At 43.0% G+C, this 19,413-nt stretch overlaps 1 protein-coding gene across 1 annotated transcript; it reads right to left on the minus strand.

Moving 5' to 3' along the window:
- Positions 1-9,344: 9,344 nt before the first annotated feature.
- Positions 9,345-12,338, minus strand: LOC148114137 (uncharacterized). Its single transcript, XM_087892331.1, has 2 exons — positions 9,686-12,338; positions 9,345-9,509 (listed from the first exon to the last, which is right to left on the minus strand). The coding sequence occupies exon 1, from the start codon at positions 10,864-10,866 to the stop codon at positions 9,733-9,735; it is 1,134 nt and encodes a 377-aa protein (XP_087748457.1). The 5' UTR covers positions 10,867-12,338; the 3' UTR covers positions 9,345-9,509; positions 9,686-9,732.
- Positions 12,339-19,413: the final 7,075 nt, after the last annotated feature.

Consider the following 19,413-nt stretch of genomic DNA (forward strand, 5'->3'; position numbering starts at 1 on the left):
ATTGGGATTCAATCATAGACCTTGGCAGGGGAATTAATAAATTATCTGGCAGATCTGGGATCCCAAGGAAATTATCTCCATGGCTGAAAAGTTGGTGGATCCATGAAATCAGAAATCTTCATATTTTCAGGGGGCAATTTTTTGTTTCCAAAATATCATCCAGAGCAGGGGTCCCCAACCTTTTGGACCTCAGGGACCACTAAATTCATAATTTTAAATCCCGTGGATCACTAATATGATCTGCCTAATGACTGGCTGGGTGGGCGTGGCTAGGTGGTCATGTGACTGGGTGGGTGTGGCCAACTCAATGTCACATCGAAGGGCACCTCGCCAGCCTCTACTTGCCCCTCCCCTCCCAGCCACTCCTCGCCTCCCCGCCCGGGCTCCTTAGGACCTCAACAGGAAGTAGTTGTTGGAGCTAAGCAGCCACCATGAGAAAGAGTTGGCAAAACAGCTCAGTTCAAATTGGATCTGACCGAGAAGGAGACCCCAAGTCAGAATTTCTGTCCCCCTCTGACCCACACAAAAAGATCCCGAAGGGGGAAACTCTCTGCAGCAACAAAAGTTTATTGCACGTATCTGTCCCAGGGGCCTTAGTTTGAGGACCCCTGATTTAGTGCAATATAAAAAAGGCAAATAATTTTTCTGCGCACCACTAAAATTTTCTTGCTGATCCAGAGTATCTCATTTCCCAACACATAAAATAAATGAATAATTAAACAGCAAACATTTTGTCTTGCAGCACTTTCACACCAACATATTCTCTCTGGTAACTCTCAGACATACCATTGCCAGACAGATCTGGGACCTAGAGAAATAACTAAAACCAGTGTTTAATTATCATCATGGTTTGTCATACAGTTAGCCAGTTGTTTAGACTGGATTTGGCATCTTATTGAATCCTTTCCAAGGGAGGACTATATCTATCTCGGATTAGATATAAATTGTTGTTTGATGATGTTAAAGTATCATCATAGGATGTAAGTTGTTCTAGGTAAAACTGCCTTTTGCAATTGACTGGTGCTGATTTTATCAATGCCAATGGTATTCAAGTGGTGCTCCAGTTCTTTTGGAACTGTACCCAAGGTGCATATTATTTATTAGTACTACCTTTGCTTTCTTTTCCCACAGTCATTTGACCTCTATTCACAGGTCTTTGTATTTTCTCCAGTGCTTTCTCTTCATTCTGTTGTCTCCAGATACTGCCATGTCCACTTTTCAGACATTTCGTCTTTAACAATTATCAAGTCTGGGATACCATTTTCTTTTTAAATTCTAACAGTAAGCAGTTTTGCTTCTTCATTTTCTTTTACTTTGTCTATTTTGTGATCGAATCATTTCTTGCTTGCAGGCAAATGGTATTTTTTGCAGATATTTGTTATAGGAGAGACAGTTTGATCCAGTGGTTAAGATACCAGGCTAGAAAGTGGGAGAGCATGAGTTTAACTCCTGCCTTAGCCATGAAAGCCAGTTGGGTGACTTTGGATCAGTCACTCTTTTCCAACCTAACCACCTCACAGGACTGTTGTGGGGAAAATAGAAGGACGAAGTGTGTTGGATAAGTTTGCTACCTTGAGTTATTTGTAAAAATAAGGATGGGATACAAATTAATAAATATTTCAATGTACCATTACTGCTACTTTATCATACTCTTGATTTTAGCCAGGCTGTGTGATCTTCTTGCAGCTAACGAGATGATCCGCTGTTTCTTCAACATCTTTGCAGAGGCAGTACTTGCTATCTGTTGCTGTCTTCTCAATTCTGGATTGGTATATATTTGTTCTTAAGGCTTGGTCCAATTCATTTTTCACAAAATCAAACCCATAACTCTTTTTCTCTGCTTTAAACCTTTCTTTCATTTGTAAATATGTAAACCAATGGCAGAACGTCCTTCTGATTCTTAATCTTCCTTAGAATTAAGGATAGGATCACCAAAATTAAAAGATATTATTTGAGCATAAGTCCACCAGTCTGACTTCTCCGCCATTTCTTTTCTTTCAAAAAGCTTCCTGGGGTAACTCCCAATGAGGTATCTTTACATAAAACCTTGTTTTATATTTATTCCAAACTCTTAGGATGGCACGTCTAACAAAATGATTATTAAAAACAACATTTATTTTAACCTTGTCATACCATAAATAACCATGCTATCCAAATCTTAATTCATGACCCTCTAAATCAAGTAGTTTCTTATTCTGGAGTTTTACTCACTCTTTTAGCCAGATCAAACAGCAAGCATCAAAATACATTTTCAAGACCCCCTCTTTCCTAAGCATCTTGCCAAAGTTTATATCAAATTCTTATCCCCCCCACCTTGTTTATAAACTTAGAAATATCCATCTGCCATTATTTACAGTAAATGGAATATCACTTGCAAATATTGGTAACATCTAGAACAAAAAAAGCATCTTCGGTAAAACATTTTGTCTTAATTACAGAAATTCTACCAAATAATGATAAATGCAGATTATCCCATTTTAGTAAACCATTTTTCATATCATTCCAAAGGGACACATAGTTATTTTGAAAAAAGTTTTGCCTTTGTATTTGTCAATATGATCCCTAAGTATTTCACCTTTTTCTCAACCTTAAAATCAGACTTTTTAGAATTCTTTATTGGCCAAATGTGATTGGACACACAACGAATTTGTCTTTGGTGCATATGTTGTCAGTGTACATAAAAAGACAAGATACACTCATCAAGAATCACAGGGCACAGCACTCAATGACAGTCTAGCAGTAGAATAAGCAATCAAATCATACTAGGAAACAATCAATATCAATATAAATCGCAAGGATACAAGCAACAAAGTTACAGTCATGCAGGCACAAGTGGGAGGAGATGGGCAACAGGAATGATGAGAAGACCAATAGTAATAGTAATGGAGCCTAATGTGAATAGTTTGACAGTGTTGAGATGGCATTCGGGTATGACGTAGCTGCTTAAGTTTAGCTGTGAACCAAAGTTTATTGTTACTGTGTATTCACAAGTTCCTGGTCGGTACACATAGGTCTTCACAGAAGCTGATATATATGATGTTACAGTATCTGTAAGTTCATCTAAGTCTGCAGAGGTATTTTTGAAAACATTCCAATCAGTGCAGTCAAGGCAGGCCTGTAGCTTTAACTTTGCCTCCTCAATCTAGGTCCTTTAATTGTTGGCTTCGTGGTTTTAAACCTTTGTCTGTAAGCAGGTACAAGGTGAATCATGCAATGATCAGAGTGTCCCACAGCTGCTCGTGTTAAAGACCGATAAGCTGCTCATGGTAAGGACCAATTTTTAATCAATATATCACAGTCTTAAGAGGTCATATTCTTAATAAGCATTATTGTTGTCTGATTGTTTATGTTAAAACCTGCTAAAACCCCTAATTCATTTAATTTCCTCATCAAATATTCTATATTATTTTTGTGTCCTGCAAAAAACATAACCAAGTCATCAGAAAATGCCCTCAATTTATAAACATTTTTTTTGATATTTATACTTTATTTATTTATTTTATTTTATTTTTGAATTTGTATACCGCCCTTCTCCCTGAGAACTCAGGGCGGTGAACAGCCAAATAAAAACATCAAATACAAATATTAAAATACAGTTAAAAAAATATATATAAATTTGGCCCCATTAGTTAAAACAATAAACCAAACAATTAAAAACATACTTACTATTTTCTCATCTTGCCTAATATCTCTATTCAAGACTTCCAACACCGGTATAAACAAGGGAGATAAGGAGCCTCCTTGTCTTGTACCCTTTTGAATTTCACATGAATTAATTAAATCTCCATTAATAATAATCTTTGCTTGCTGTGAGCAATAAACTGCTTTTAATAAACATTTATTCTCTTTAAATAAAATTCTCCTCAAAGTCCATATCTTCCCAAAACTCTAAATATAAAAGCCCAATTAAAATTGTCAAAGGCCTTCTCTGCATACAAGAATATGAAAGCTGCCTGTTTCTCATTATGATATTGTAAATATTCAATAATGTTCAAAACATTATTCCTTAACTGTCTTTTTGGCAGAAAGCCAGATTGCTTTTCATGAATATATGCCTATAAAACCCTCTTTAATCTTTCTGCCAAAATTGCAGCAAAAAGTATATAGTCATTGTTTAGGAATGAAGTTGGTCTATAATTCTTTATCCTCGTGACGTTTTGGCCTTCCTTTGGTAATAACACAATATTAGCTTCTTTCCAAGTTTGAGGTATCTTTCCCCCCTATAATATATCATTCATTATATCCTTTAGTGGCTAAAGAAGTTCATCTTCAAAGCATTTATAATATTGACTTGTAAGACCATCTGGACCCAGAGTTTTGACCTTTTTCATTTTTTTTATGGCTTCAGATATTTCAAAGGTAATTATTGAATCATTCATAAGTTGTCTCTGAGTTTGTGAGAGTTTAGGTAACCATTGTCTTAACAAATATTCATCTATTTTAGACACATCTAGCTTCTGCTTTTTGTAAAAGTTTAGAATAAAAATTACGGAAAGACTCTTCGATAATATCATTATCAATTATTACGTTATTATCTTCACAAATTTTCTCGATCATTCTCTTTTCCCTTTTTCTTTCTTTATTTATATGCCAAGCATTTTCCTGGTTTATTTGCAAACTAAAAAATATCTTTGCTTTACATCAGGGGTGAAATGCTCCAGGTTAGGACCGGATCACCTAATCCGGTAGCAATGGCGGGTGGTGGTTCGGAGAACTGGTAGCAAAAATCCCTGCCCCTGCCCCCACCCATGCCCAGCTGAACCGCGTGATCATCTTTGGCCGAAGAGGTTGTTTAAAAAATGCATTTAAAAGGTAAAAAAAAGCCTCTGACAATCACAGCTGAACCGCACAATCATCAGAGGCTTTTTTTTTACTTTTAAAAGCAATGCTTTTAAAAGTAAAAAAAAGATTGCGCAGCACAGCTGATCACCCCCCCCTCGTGTGCTGTTCTACTTACCGCATGCCTCCTTTTGGCATGCACTGTATGTGTGCACCTCGCATTTGGTGCGTGGTGCGCACTACACATGCGCAGCCAGCGAACCGGTAGTAAACCGGTTCAGATTTCACCACTGCTTTACATAATTCAATTTTATTTCTATTTCTTGAACTGTTAACATAGATTGTTGTTGACATAGCGATTTAATTTGATGTAAGATTTGTAGATGTCTTTTGCAATTCAATTTGTTTCTGTTAATTTCATCTGATATCTTTTGCATCCTTTCCTGTGACTTCTTTTTTTCTTCTCTATTAGTGTTAAATTATCCATCATCTCAAAAAAAAGACTTTGGTAGTTTACCCTGGGAGGATTTAATCCCTTTAGTAGATATTTTATTCAAAATTGGGGAAGTCATTCCATTTCAATCCCCCAAAATAATTACTGATACTTCATGTGATTTTTGACTCTATGCCTCTATTTATACAACCCAGGATTATGTTACATTTTTTGGCTGCTGCTTCACATTGCTGGCTCATATTTAAGTGATCATCCACTAGCACTTCAAGATCCCTCCCACAGTTACTGTTTTTGAGTCAGGTTTCATCTGTTATGACCCAGGTGGTCAAAGCCAAGCAGATCTCTAGAGAGTCCTTTATTGCTCTCAGTAAATGTTCCAACAAACAGTCCTACAATGACTGGTAAGTTTCCACCACACACTACCTTGAAGGCAGCCACCCTCAATCTCTGAAAAACAGCCAATATATTATAAAGAAAGTCGACAGAATAAGAGCATGCTCACAGGGCAAGATCCAGGGTTCCAAGGTCAGTTCACCTACAGGCAACTGTAGTCCACAAGGCAAAATCAAGACACAAGACAAAAAGTAGTTCTCAAGGCAAAGTAAAGCAAAGGGCAAAAAGCAGTCCTCAAGCAAGGGCAAGGTACAAGACAGAAGGCAGAAGGCATTACTCACGGCTAGGCAAAAGGTGAAAAGCAGTCCTCAAGGCAAGGCAAAGGCAAAAGACATGAGTCAAAGCCGGGGGAATGTATGCCAAAACAAATAATTGTTCTGGCAAAGACTAATTCCCCACGGCTTCTCCTTAAATCACTCTACTCTAGGTGTTCCTTGTGAGGAGGAGTTCAAACTCTTCCTCCTCTAAACCAGACTCTGATGAGGCCATGACACTGCCTAATCCGTACTTGTACCTTTGGTTTTTCCTGCCTAAGTGTAAAAGGTTGCTTTTCTGCACTTTAAATTGGTTTTGTTGGATAGGGACCACTGTTCAATATCTTTTTGGATCCTGAGCTTGTCTTCTGGGCTGTTGTGTATTCCTGCTAGGTTAGTGTCATCTACAACTCTTAGTATAGCCAATAGACAGATCGGATGGAAGGTGTATTCAAAATGAAAATAATTGTGGAGGGGACTAGTTCAGAGAAGAGTGAACTAGACATATTCTTTTTGATCCACTCTCATGAATTCTCATAGATAAAATAATTAAACTTCTCATTCATTGATGAAACTTGCTATTCCCTTTGTGAGACAGGGTTTTACACATTTCTAATTAAAATAGATTTAATAGCAAATAGCCAATGAAATTCTAGCTACTGTAGCTCTTTGAATAAGATGTCTCAGTTGAAAATTCTCACCAATCTAGCAATATATCTAGAACATGTGAAGGAAACCATATTCTTAGTTTGGATTTTGGGGCCAAACAATCTGATGAAACGGGCAGCAACTAAATTCCAACAACTAAAAAATGAATCTCCTTTGCTTTGTGACCTGACTAATTTTGTACTACCTCTTGATAACTTGGGAGGGGGGGCTTAATTCTGAATAAGTTATACAAAAAAGTAAAAGTTACAGAGTGCCAATGTTTTATTATTTAAAGATAAATCACATAGCAGGAAAAAGATTAGAACACCATCCCCCAAAACTAGCTAATAGACATATTTCATCCCTGTTGTATGTAGATGATATAGGTCTTTTATCACAAATGCAAATTGGACTTAAGGGAGCCTTGCTCTGGCTAGTTATTGCTCTTAAGGGGCCTTTGAAATCAACTATAGCGAAACTAAGATCATGATCTTCACAAAAAGACCTAAATTACACGGCTGGGTAATAAATAGCCAGAACATATAGCAAGTCAAATTCTTTTAATATCTGGGCATGGTTTCCATAGCTCTGCTAAACACAGTACACATTTAAACTATGTTATCCAAAGTGCTCCAAAAATAGCAGTAGCAATTCTGTCTTTTTATTTTTCCAGCACAGTATATTCCAACAGCACTGAAGTCATATTCAACTAAAGTTCATGCACAATTACTCTTTGATGCTCAGCTGGGACCTTACTCCTCTTTTATTCCTCTGGAAAGGATGCAATCCAAAGTCTTAAGAGCCATATATCAGGTAGTGCACTGCGTCCCAAATGCAGTACTAAGGAGGGAGAAAGGACTAGCCAAAATCAAAAGAGGTGCATGGATTTACATTTTTGCACATTGTTAAAACTACTCCTTTTCTTTACAGGTTTGAATTCTCTCCTTGTAGAAGACAATTTCAAATCAGTATGTTTGAAGTCCATCTCACAAAAACTCCAGCATCTTGGTTTATTTATTTATTTTATTTTATTCAATTTGTATACCGCCCTTCTCCTAGTGGACTCAGGGCGGTGCATAGCCAGAACTAAAACACATACCAATACAAAATTTAAAATTATTAAAAGAATTACATACTTTGGCCCAAATTTAAAACAATTCGAATTAAAACCCATTGACAGATTAAAAGCTAAAAAGCTAAAAAACTAAAAAAAAAAAAAAAACTAAAAAAAAGGGGGGGTTCACGCCAGCTCTGCTTGATGGAAAAGAAAAGTTTTCAGGGCACGGCGAAAGACCCGGAGATCCGATATCCTTCTTATCTCCGGGGGCAAATCGTTCCAGAGGGCAGGAGCTGCCACAGAGAAGGCCCTCCCCCTGGGGGTCGCCAGCCGACATTGCCTGGCTGACGGCACCCTGAGGAGTCCCTCTCTGTGGGAGCGTACTGGTCGGTGGGAGGCTATCGGCGGCAGAAGGCGGTCCCGCAAATACCCAGGTCCTATGCCCTGGTTTCCCCAGGGAAGTGCTTTTAATGGGATATGACTATGTCCTTAGTGCACTTAAACAATGTATTAAAGATCTGGAAATCCAACAAGATCGGGCTGCTCTTTGCAAGAATGTTTATTTGAGCAATCAAGCTACCTCTTTTAAAACAGCAAGATATTTATACCAAACAATCATCCCCAAATCCAAAGGGCATTAACCTTAGCACACTGAAACATACTTCCAATAGCAGGACCAATACAATACAGTTCCCTGGTGCACATGTGCGTGCCAGGAAGCTGAACTTCTGGTTTCCAGTGCGTGCATGCATGGGGGGCAGCTGATCTTCATGTGTGCATGTACACCAGAAACTAGAAGACCAGGTGACTGGCACACACTGGAAACCAGAGGCTCAGCTTCTTGGCGTGTGCATGCACGCCAGGGAGCTGCCCTTCCAATTTCTGGCACTCCCACATGCATGAAGACCAGCTGGTGTGCATACTGCTCTTCTGGTTTCCGGTGCTCCTTGCCAGCATTGTTCTATAAGGACTCACAGACTCAATCTTTCCTAATAAAATATCTGAGAAAATTGATCTTATTCAGGGGTAATTACTGTTACCAGAGTGTGAAGTAATTTATCTGAGTTTGGCCACATTCTGCTATGCTGTATGTAAAATTAGGCAAACTTTAATTGCCCACTGTTAATCCCCCACCAATCGCAGTATATTATTCTGTCTTTTATTTTTAATTTTTACTATTATTATTATTATTGTTTTATTTGCTGTCTGTGACTATAATAAAGATTGTTTGTTTATTTGAATTACTAACTACCTTTTTTGTATTCTGACTAATATACAATATTTATAAACAATTAAAATGTTCATATATTTTTAAGTTCAGCTCTTTAATCAATTCTTTCTCTCCTTAAAAACATAGTTAGCTTGTTTTAGTTTCTCTTGCTAGGAAATATATATACATATATTCCATATACAATATATGGAATATTGCTTAAATTTGCTCAAACATGTATCACAGTACATTGTGTTAATTTTGCCATTGTTGGATATTTTCCAAGTTTAAATTACCAATCCTAAATTTAATGTGAAAAAAATGTATTGAACAGGTCGAGTCTTCTTTTCCATATGTAGAAACAATGTCGCAAATCTGAAAATTACTGGAATATAATCTATTTTGGAATGGAAGAAATTCTACAAATTATCATCCCATTCCATCCTGAGATATTTTATTGAGCTTAAAGAAACCATATACCGAAATGGTATGGTATATGCCTGCATAGATTTTATATGCTTTCTATAATGAAAAAGGGCGTTGGTCCTACCTGATACGCCCGTTCTCTCCCGCGGGAGGGAACGGCAGGCAGCGCGGGTAAACTCAGTCAGTAGACCAATCAGGACCGGGTCTGCAATGACGTTTAGCCCCGCCCTTCCTGCTGCTCTCTTCAGTTTATCGGCGAGGTAATCACTGCAGACTGTTGCGTGTCTCCTGCTGATAGAAAGGAAAGGTGAGTACGACCCACCCCACCCCGACACCCGAAGGCGCAGCCCCAATAGGGAGGGGGCTGCCTGCCGTTCCCTCCCGCGGGAGAGAACGGGCGTATCAGGTAGGACCAACGCCCTTTCTCCTCCCTGGTTGGGAACGGCAGGCAGCGCGGGACATACCAAAGCTTGATGTCCAACGGGAGGGCAGTACTCGGGCGAGCCGCAGATCAGGAAACATGGACCCGTTGTAGGACCCGTCTGCCGAACACCGCATCAGCCGACGCGTAGGCATCCAGACGGTAGTGTCTAATAAAAGGTGTCGGGGTAGACCAAGTCGCCGCTTTGCAGACTTCTTCCAAGGACGCTTGAGTAGCCCAAGCCGCGGAGGTGGCTGCACTCCTGGTGGAATGTGCAGTCACCCTGTTGGGGACCGCAAGCGACTGTGACTCATAAGAGAAGGCAATTGTGGCCCGGATCCATCGGCCCAAGGTCGGAGCAGACACCTTGATCCCCATCGTGGTAGGTTGGAACGAGACGAATAAAGCCTCGGTTTTGCGAAAGGAGGCAGAACGAGAAAGGTATATCCGCAAAGCCCTACGGACGTCGAGCTTGTGCCACTGTTCCTCGAGCCGGTGAGACGGGCGAGGGCAAAAATTGGGCAAGGCGACCTCCTGTGATCGATGGTATACAGAATTCACTTTGGGAAGGAACGTGGGGTCCAAACGGAGGACCACCTTGTCGTGATGGAAAACACATAAGTCTTGTCGGATCGACAAGGCGGCCAGTTCGGAAATGCGACGAGCGGATGTAATCGCCACCAAAAACGAAACTTTAAAGGAGAGAAATTTCAGGGAAGTCGTCCGGAGAGGTTCGAAGGGCGATTGAGTGAGAGAGGACAAGACCTTTGAGAGATCCCAGGTAGGGAAACGGTGAATGACCGGGGGGCTCAAGTTGGAAGCGCCCCGCAGAAATTGGCGGATCAGAGGATCCTTGGTAACAGTTGTCAGAGAAGCACATGCGGAGATGGAAGCCAAGGCCGCTACCTGCCGCCTCAGGGTAGAAGGGGCAAGGCCAGAGTCGAAGCCTTCCTGGAGAAAACCGATGACGTGCTCAACCGAGGGCGAAGTCGGACAAACCTGGCGGGCCGAGCACCATGATGAAAAGGAGCGCCAGGTAGACTCGTAGATACGAGCTGTGGAGGGGCGCCGCGCCGCCTGGATGGTTTTGATGGCGGCAGGGGGGATGTTGGCCCTCGTCAAGAATCCCCGCTCAGTCTCCAGGCGGTTAACTGTAGCCATTGGGGCTCTGGGTGGACCAGAGCCCCCTGCAGAAGGCAAATTCGCTCGTCCGGTATTCGCCATGGACTGGCCGTGGACAGGGAGACCAGGTCCGAAAACCAGGGCCGGCGAGGCCAATGAGGAGCTATGAGGATCAGCTCCGACTTCTCCTGTAGGAGTTTCCTGAGGACCCGTGCGATGAGAGGCAGGGGGGGGAAGGCATAAAGAAGCACCCCCCGGGGCCAGGGAGAGCGAAGGGCATCCACCGCCTCTGCTCCTGGTGACGGGAATCTGGAAAGGAAACGAGGGACCTGATGGTTGGAGTGGGAAGCGAACAAGTCAACCTCGGGAAGGCCAAAGCGGTGAGAAAGGTCCAGAAAGAGGTCAGGGTGAAGCTGCCATTCAGAATGGTCCACCCAATTGCGGCTAAGAGAATCAGCCTGAACGTTAGATTTGCCAGAAATGTGAGAAGCCGTCAGAGAGGCCAAGTGAGTCTCGGCCCAGAGGCCGAGTTGTAAGGATTCGTGAAAGAGGGATCTAGAGCGGGTGCCACCCTGCCTGTTAACGTGGGCCTTGGCGGAAACATTATCGGTTAACACAAGAACGTGCTTGCCCTGAAGAAGGGGAAGGAAATGACGTAAGGCGAGAAAAATCGCCCGTAATTCCAGAAAATTAATAGAGGAGTCCTTCTCCGCTGCGGTCCAAAGGCCCTGAACCATATGGGAATCTAAGTGCGCCCCCCAGCCGGAAAGGCTCGCATCAGTCGTAAGAACAGACCGATGAGGTTCTCGAAACAGGGTGCCATTGGCAATAGCCGAAGAAGACCACCATTTTAGAGAGTCCAAAACCTTCGAAGGAAGGGAGACTTTGCGCAACGAGGAAACAGATAGAGAACGCTGAAAGGGAAGAAGGAACCATTGGAGGCGCCTGCTATGTAAGCGGGACCAGGGGACGATGTCGAAGGAGGACACCATTTTCCCCAGAAGACGGGAGAGAGCAAGAACAGACATGGGCCGGCCGTCCAGACATTGAGAAGCCAGGTCAGATAAGCTGACCTGACGCGACGGGGAAAGAAACACCATGGATGACACCGTGTCGATGACAGCCCCCAAATGCTGGAGACGGGTCGAAGGCGTTAGAGAACTCTTGGCCCAATTGATTAGGAAACCATGAGCTTGAAATAAACGGATAGAAGTAGAGACATCCTGCTGAGCCCCGGGAAGGGAGGAGGAAAGGATGAGAATGTCATCCAAGTAAAATAAAATACGAATGGGAAGGGACCGAATATGAGCGACAAGGGCCGCCATCAATTTAGTGAAGACTCTGGGCGCAGAGGAAAGGCCGAAAGGGAGAGCCCTATATTGATAGTGAGAGCCCCTAAAGTAAAAACGGAGAAATTTACGGTGGGGTGGAAAAATGGGGACATGCAAATAGGCCTCGGTCAGGTCGACCGAGGCAAGGAAATCACCTTCACGAATGCACTCCAAGATGGTGTGAAGGGAGTGCATTTTGAACCGGCGGTATTTTATGAACCGGTTCAAAGATTTCAGGTCCAGTATGGCCTGCCAGCCCCCCGAGGATTTGGGGACAAGAAAGAGGCGAGAGTAAAAACCGGACCTGCGTTCTGATGGAGGAACAGACTCGATGGCTTTAATTTTAAGAAGGTGAGCAACAGCAGCCTCCATACGGGCACGGGAAGGAGGATCGCGAGAGAGAGAACAGGGGACGAAAACCCGAGGAGGAGGTGAACTAAACTCCAAACGAAGACCCTCCCGAACAGTAGAACAAACCCAAAGATCAGAGGTAGTGGCGTCCCAGGAACTGGAAAAAAAGGAAAGACGGCCCCCTACCAAGTAGTCTGGAATTCCTTTAACGAGATTTGCGGAAGGGGCGGCCTCTGCCGCCGCGGGGAAACCGTCTCGGGGGGAATCTGGGATGGGATCTGACCTGAAAGTCCTGGTTCTGCATCCCTCTGGAGGGGAAGCTGCGAGAGGAGCGGTTGTAGGAGGTGCCGCTGTCAGATGGACGAAAGGACTGGGCCCGATAATAAGGCTGTTGACGAAAATCCGATCTACGGGAAACAACTGGAAAAATTTTCTTGTGATCCCTGGTTTCCACCAAAAGAGGGTCGAGGGCGGAGCCAAAGAGGGACCTACCCTCGTAAGGAGAAGCTGCCAGACGCCATTTACTCCTGGCATCAGCCTGCCAATGGCGGAGCCAGAGGAGCCTCCTGGAGGAGACGGAAGACCCCATGGCCTTGGCTGAAAAGCGAGCCGTGTTGAGGGTGGCGTCAGCCGAAAATTCCATTGCGGCCAGAATTTTATTAATGTCTTGGTGGGAGCGTGTGTCAGAGGCCGGGAGGCGGTCCTGCAGCTGCTTCAACCACAAAATGGATGCCCTGTTGAAGAATGATGCCGCCGAAGCGGTTCTTACCGCCCATGCAGAAGCTTGATGATTTTTGATCAGAGTCCGCTCGGCACGTTTATCCTCAGGACGCAATGACTCCTCAGGAGGGCCAGCAAGATGGGAAGAGGAGGCTAAGGCCACAACAGGAGCATCCACAACCGGCACCTGCAACAAGTCAGAAAAGTCAGTAGGAATAGCATAGAGCTTTTTGTCCTGAGAATTGGGCAAGGGGCCAGTGCCCGGAGAGGCCCATTGTCTCTTTACCACATCCGTGAATAATTTCGGTGCAGGCAAGGTATCCACTCTGCTAGGTTGTTCTGAAAAGAGAGAAGCAGATGGGTCATCAGAGGAGGAAGCCGCTCCCTGGGAAGTGGGAGCAGGCAACATTTTGGTGACAGATAGGGCCTTAAAGAGCAAGGAGCGGAATAGGTGGGGTTTGAAAAGGCCAACGAAAGCTGGTTGATCGGGCTCCAGACCCTCATCATCAGACCATTCTTGGTCCAGGGCAAGGTCCTCAGCGGACAGAGAGGCCTGGCTAGCAGAAGCTGGAGAGCAAGGTCTGTCCAGGTGGGGAGAAGCTGCTCCCTTGTGGGAAAAACCACTGACTTGACTGGCGTAGTCTGCCACCTCCGATTCCGCACGCTGGTTGAGGCCCTCAGAGATCCCCTGGCGTATAGCTGATGATATAAGAGAAGCCAGGGCAGGAGAAATAGAAGAAGGCAAGGATTCCAAGGTAGCAGGGAGGGGAGGTGGTGGAAGGACAGAAGATGGGGGGGGAGGAGGGGGGGCTGGCAGACAGAAGAAACAGCAGGTAATGGAGCTTGAATGGTGGATTCATGAGAGAGACCCTCCTGGGGTAGGGTGGCAAACAGAATGGCCGCTGCACTGGAAGAGGGAGAAGCCCCCATTTCAAGGCGATCCGGTGAAAGGGAAGATCTGTGCGTGGCCTGGGGTTGAACATGAATAAGGGCAGCCTGGGAATTAGCATCCAGAGTAGAGGCCTGAGGGGGTTGAACAACAATCTCCTTGGCGGCCTGCAGCTGCGCTTTCTGAACGGCCCGTTCCAACGCCCTGTGCCTACGCTGTTCATCCTTCTTAAGCTGAGATGATTTATGGGGCTTTTTATGGCTCTTCTGAAGCCCTGAAGTGCCCTCCCCAGGATCGCTGTTATGGCGCTTCCTTGAATTACTAGGGACAGTCCCACGGCCAGCTCTGGATGAACGGGAGTCCGCCATCTTGCAAATCAAGTTTTGGCGCGAAGGAGAAAATGGAGGGAAGGCCCCAGTACTCACTGCGCACCACACACGACAAATCAGCGAAAATTCGAAGCGCCAGGAGGCTCGCCAAAAGCTGCTAAGCAAAGGCTTGACAAATAGCAGCGAAAACGTCAGCAAGGGCGAGAGGGGGCGAGCGCGTTGCAGGACAGAGCTCCGGAGCGAACTCGTGGGCCCAGCCTGATAAGGAGCCAGCCGGCAACCTGATTGACGCTAGGAGCCGTCCAGGGAACAGGAGGAGATTCCAAGCCGAAAGACCTCTCGATCGCCCAGATAGCTCTTAAAAGAGCTGTTTGTTTGTTTTGCTCTTTTTTTTTTTTTTGAAGAACAGCAGGAGACTAAACCGTCCAGGTCGACCGAGTCGATAAACTGAAGAGAGCAGCAGGAAGGGCGGGGCTAAACGTCATTGCAGACCCGGTCCTGATTGGTCTACTGACTGAGTTTACCCGCGCTGCCTGCCGTTCCCAACCAGGGAGGAGAAAGCATGGATCCCATCTATGGAAGAATAAAATATGCTTTGATATCTGGAAAAGAGGAGGAGGGGGAATAAAACAGACTCCACAAGTAGACTAGAACTATATTTTATTGAGGCTGAAACAGAATCTTGCAAGCATTTTTCTTTCCACACTTTTACAATCTTTTCCCACTTTTACAGCTGGGAAATAACAAACCTGAAACTACTCCTAATATGTTCTCTATTTCCTAGGCTCAAGCTATGTTTTGAACATGGTTTTTGAATAGTTTTTCTCAAGATATCTCCATAGCTTCCAATAGAAAGTATGAGTATGAGGTTCTTGGGTTGTTATTTTTATACCCTTTTTAAGAAGATTGTGGTGGATCTGTCTTCTCACTTTTGTTTGGTCTGGATTTAAAATATGCTGCACCTATAACTGGTTAAGGTTACACTGTGCATTATGAAAACCTGTTCCATCTAGTAAGGTTTTTTGCTACAATTCTCCAAGTTAATATTTCTTAATTGAAAGGTCCAGAGTCTTCCCTACCATACTAATTAATGCATCATCTCTGCCTCCCTTGCTATAAAAAAGGTAATGGTTTCCCTTGCACATATGTGCTAGTTGTTCCCAACTCTAGGGGGTGGTGCTCATCTCCGTTTCAAAGCCGAAGAGCCAGCGCTGCCCAAAGATATCTCTGTGGTCATGTGGCTGGCATGACTAAATGCCATAAGCGCATGGAATGCTGTTACCTTCCCACCAAAGGTGGTCCCTATTTTTCTACTTGCATTTTTTATGTGTTTTGAAATGCTAAGTTGGAAGAAGCTGGGACAAGTAATGGGAGTTCAGCCCCTTATGCAGCACTAGGGATTCAAACCACTGAATTGCCGACCTTTCGATCAACAAGATCAGATTCTTAGCCAGTGAGCCACTGCGTCTCTATACTTACATTTCCCCATTGCCATAGTTCCTCTTTTAAAAAGTTTACATCACCTTTACCTTCTGGATTATTATATCCTTTATTATATTTGGTAAACAAGTCTCCGTCCTTGTTTGAAATACTCAGTTTTTAATCCTATTTGTAGAGCCAAACTGTAATTTGTGCTTAATAACACTACTAAGCACTGTGATATGAATGTATCAGAAGTATGCATATCAGTAGCATTGCTCAACCTTGTTGCTGAGATACATTAAACCTCTGTCATGATGGCAATGTAATTTATGTTGACATACTTTTTTGCAAAAGTAAGGGTGGGAAAAAAGCCTGTTAAAACTGAGTGCACTCTCTGTTTCATCAAAATAACCAGTATTCAGCTAGTGGAGTAAAGTAGTAATCTGGGAAGCCTCCAAATATGTACGGGAAATATGAATATATTTATATACCACATGTAAAACTAAATAAGATATTACATAATAACAAATAACCACAATTTTTATATAATTTGAGAAAAGCCCCATCCCTACCCCACTCCAGTGGTGATTCAGATTTGACTGACTTTGCCATGGCAAGCCACTAAGAGCCTGAGAAAAAGTTTCAAAATCAGGACTTGGTCTGAGCATAGCAAACTAGCCCTATTTTGCAGAATATTGTGGATTTTTTTAAAGCCATAATGGAAAATTTCCAGCTGCTTGTACCTTGCTTCCAATGTTTGCTTAAAACTCTCAAGATGTTGAGATATCCCAGAATTATCTTTTCAGAAAGCCACCCACTAATTACATATCCAGAATTATGCTATATTTCAACTGTTGTCAGAAGGCTGCCTTGATGCTTCTCAGCTGGCTTTGTTTTTATTATCCTTTATTCTTTACAATCAGACACTTCGCCACATAGACAGTGCATCTCTTTAGGTGTCAAATTCCTAGCAATTATGTTTCCATGGCATACATTCTCTTGAGATTGAAAAAAGGAGTTTTTTTTTAAGCAATCCAAAATTGTTCATTTTTGATGACTGATAGGTTAAGTGTTGCACAAAAATAAAATAAGTTTGACATTATTGAGCTACCTTTCAAATCATGTTGAATTACATGCAATTTTTGGAGAAAAAAAACAAAAGCTGCTGTTTGAACCACCTGAGTAGAACCACATCATTTATATTGTCCTTTGTAGAGATGCATAGAAAAGAGCCCTTGTGCTGCAGGGGTTAAATAGTCTTCTCTAGAGCTGACCTTTGTTTTTGCAGCTTCCAAAAAGCCAACATAGTCTTAGGCTGCAGATAGTCTTAAGATTATGATAAATGGTTCTACTTTATACCACACTAGTAAAGCCACACTTGGAATACTACATTTAGTTTTCATCATCATGATACAAAAAAGATGCTGAGAACCTAGAAAATATATATATTGAAGTGATGTCCTGGCGCCTGGAGGCCGTGCGGGTCTGGATGGGGAGAAACAGGCTTCGACTCAACCCTTCCAAGACCAAGTGGCTGTGGCTTCCGGCGTCCCGATATAACTAGATGGTGCTATCGCTGGCTATTGGGGGCGAGTTACTGGCCCCCTCGGAGAGGGCTTGCAACTTGGGCGTCCTCCTGGATGCACGGCTGTCTTTAGAAGAGCATATGACGGCCGTGGCCAGGGGGGCTTTTCATCAGGTTCGCCTGATTCGCCAGTTGCGTCTTTTTCTGGATCGGGACTCCTTACGCACAGTCACTCAGGCTCTCGTCACTTCCCGCCTGGATTACTGCAATGCTTTCTACATGACTCCCCTTGAGGAGCACCCGGAGGCTTCAACTGGTGCAAAATGCGGCCGCACGGGGGATTATGGAAGCGATGGGCCGCTCCCATGTGACACCCCTCCTGAGCAAGCTGCATTGGTTCCCGGTGGTCTTCCAGGTGCGCTTCAAGGTGTTGGTTACCACCTTTAAAGCACTCCATGGCACAGGGCCTGGGTATTTACGGGACCGCCTTCTGCCACCGATAGCCTCCCACCGGCCAGTTCGCTCCCACAGAGAGGGACTCCTCAGGGTGCCGTCAGCCAGGCAATGTCGGCTGGCAACCCCCAGGGGGAGGGCCTTCTCTGTGGCAGCACCTGCCCTCTGGAACGACCTGCCCCCGGAGATATGTAAGATACCAGATCTCCATGCTTTTCGCTGTGCCCTCAAAACTTTTCTATTTCACCAAGCTGGGCTGGCGTAACCCCCCCCCCCTTAGATATTTTAAATCGTAATGGATTTTAGTTGGGATGTTTTAATATCTGGGCCAAAATTTGTTTAATTCTTTTAATAATTTTAAATTTTGTATCGGATGTTGTTTATTCTTGGCTGTTCACCGCCCTGAGTCCAGCAGGAGAAGGGTGGTATAAAAATTCAATAAAATAAATAAATAAATAAATAAAGAGGTAAGAAAATAAATAAATATATATAGAAGATCATCAAAGGTGATAAAGGGTCTGGTGGCTCAATTGTATGACGAACAGTTAAGAGAGCTAGCCTGTCAAAAAGATGGATTGGGGAGACATAGTAACTGTCTTCTCTCATTTATTCTCCAAAGGGCTTGTTCTTATTTGGACTTATTCTCCAAAGCACCAGAATAGAGGACAAGAAATAACATCTTGATTAATAATAAATCATAGTCCCTTTGGAATGATAAGAATGTACTTAAATCTTATTTTGTATTTAGCAAGTAGAGAACAAATGGGGGGTGAAATATAATGAAAATGTCAATTAGAACTCACAGAGCATCTGAAAGTACCTCAGATGTCTTCCATACTGTTTGAGTGTTTTACTGATTAATTATATTCTTGTATAAGTTATCATCTGACGCTACAGGAAATAATTAAGAAATGTAATCTGAAATGGCAGGTACACAGCACAGATAATGATAGTGTAAAACAAATGTTTTGAACAGTGCACCATGGTGGTGTGGTCTGGCCTCTTATTCCCCTCACTGGCATCTATATCTCATCATTCTAAAAAAATAATTTTGCAGGTAATGCTATTATTAAACAGCAAACAAAGCACATCTCCTCTTTAACAGACATGGAATGAAATAGGCTGACAAATGGCATTTAAAATAAAGATCACATATTATACCATTACTAGGAGAAATATAGTGTAGACATTTGCCTTGACAAAACATAAAATATTTCCCCAAAGATGGAAAAATCCATGGGCCTTGGTAGCATTGTTTCCAACTAACAAATTTATTAAGTGGGATATGTTTTTGTAAGTTGCAGCTCATTTCATCAGAGGTAGAGAGAGGCTAAAATATATGATTTAAATTGTGGGAGAATGGAACATAGGGAAAAGGGGAACAAAAATTAGATATGCAGATATTACAGATATATTACAAAGATATATTACAAAGATGCAGTGCAAACAGAAATGAAATGTCGGACTCAGCCCTCACAATGAAGATATATATGTTTCAAAAAGGTGTTGAACAACTGGAATCCTTCACTACAGTATAGTCTAACCTATCATAAAGCACTTCTGAACCTTTCTGACTCAGCATTGATAAACCTTAAATATATTCTCATACATCAGTAAATTCCAGGACAA

This window comes from Pantherophis guttatus, chromosome 4, assembly GCF_059756535.1.
Source record: "Pantherophis guttatus breed Tessera chromosome 4, ASM5975653v1, whole genome shotgun sequence".
Classification (NCBI taxonomy): Eukaryota; Metazoa; Chordata; class Lepidosauria; order Squamata; family Colubridae; genus Pantherophis; species Pantherophis guttatus.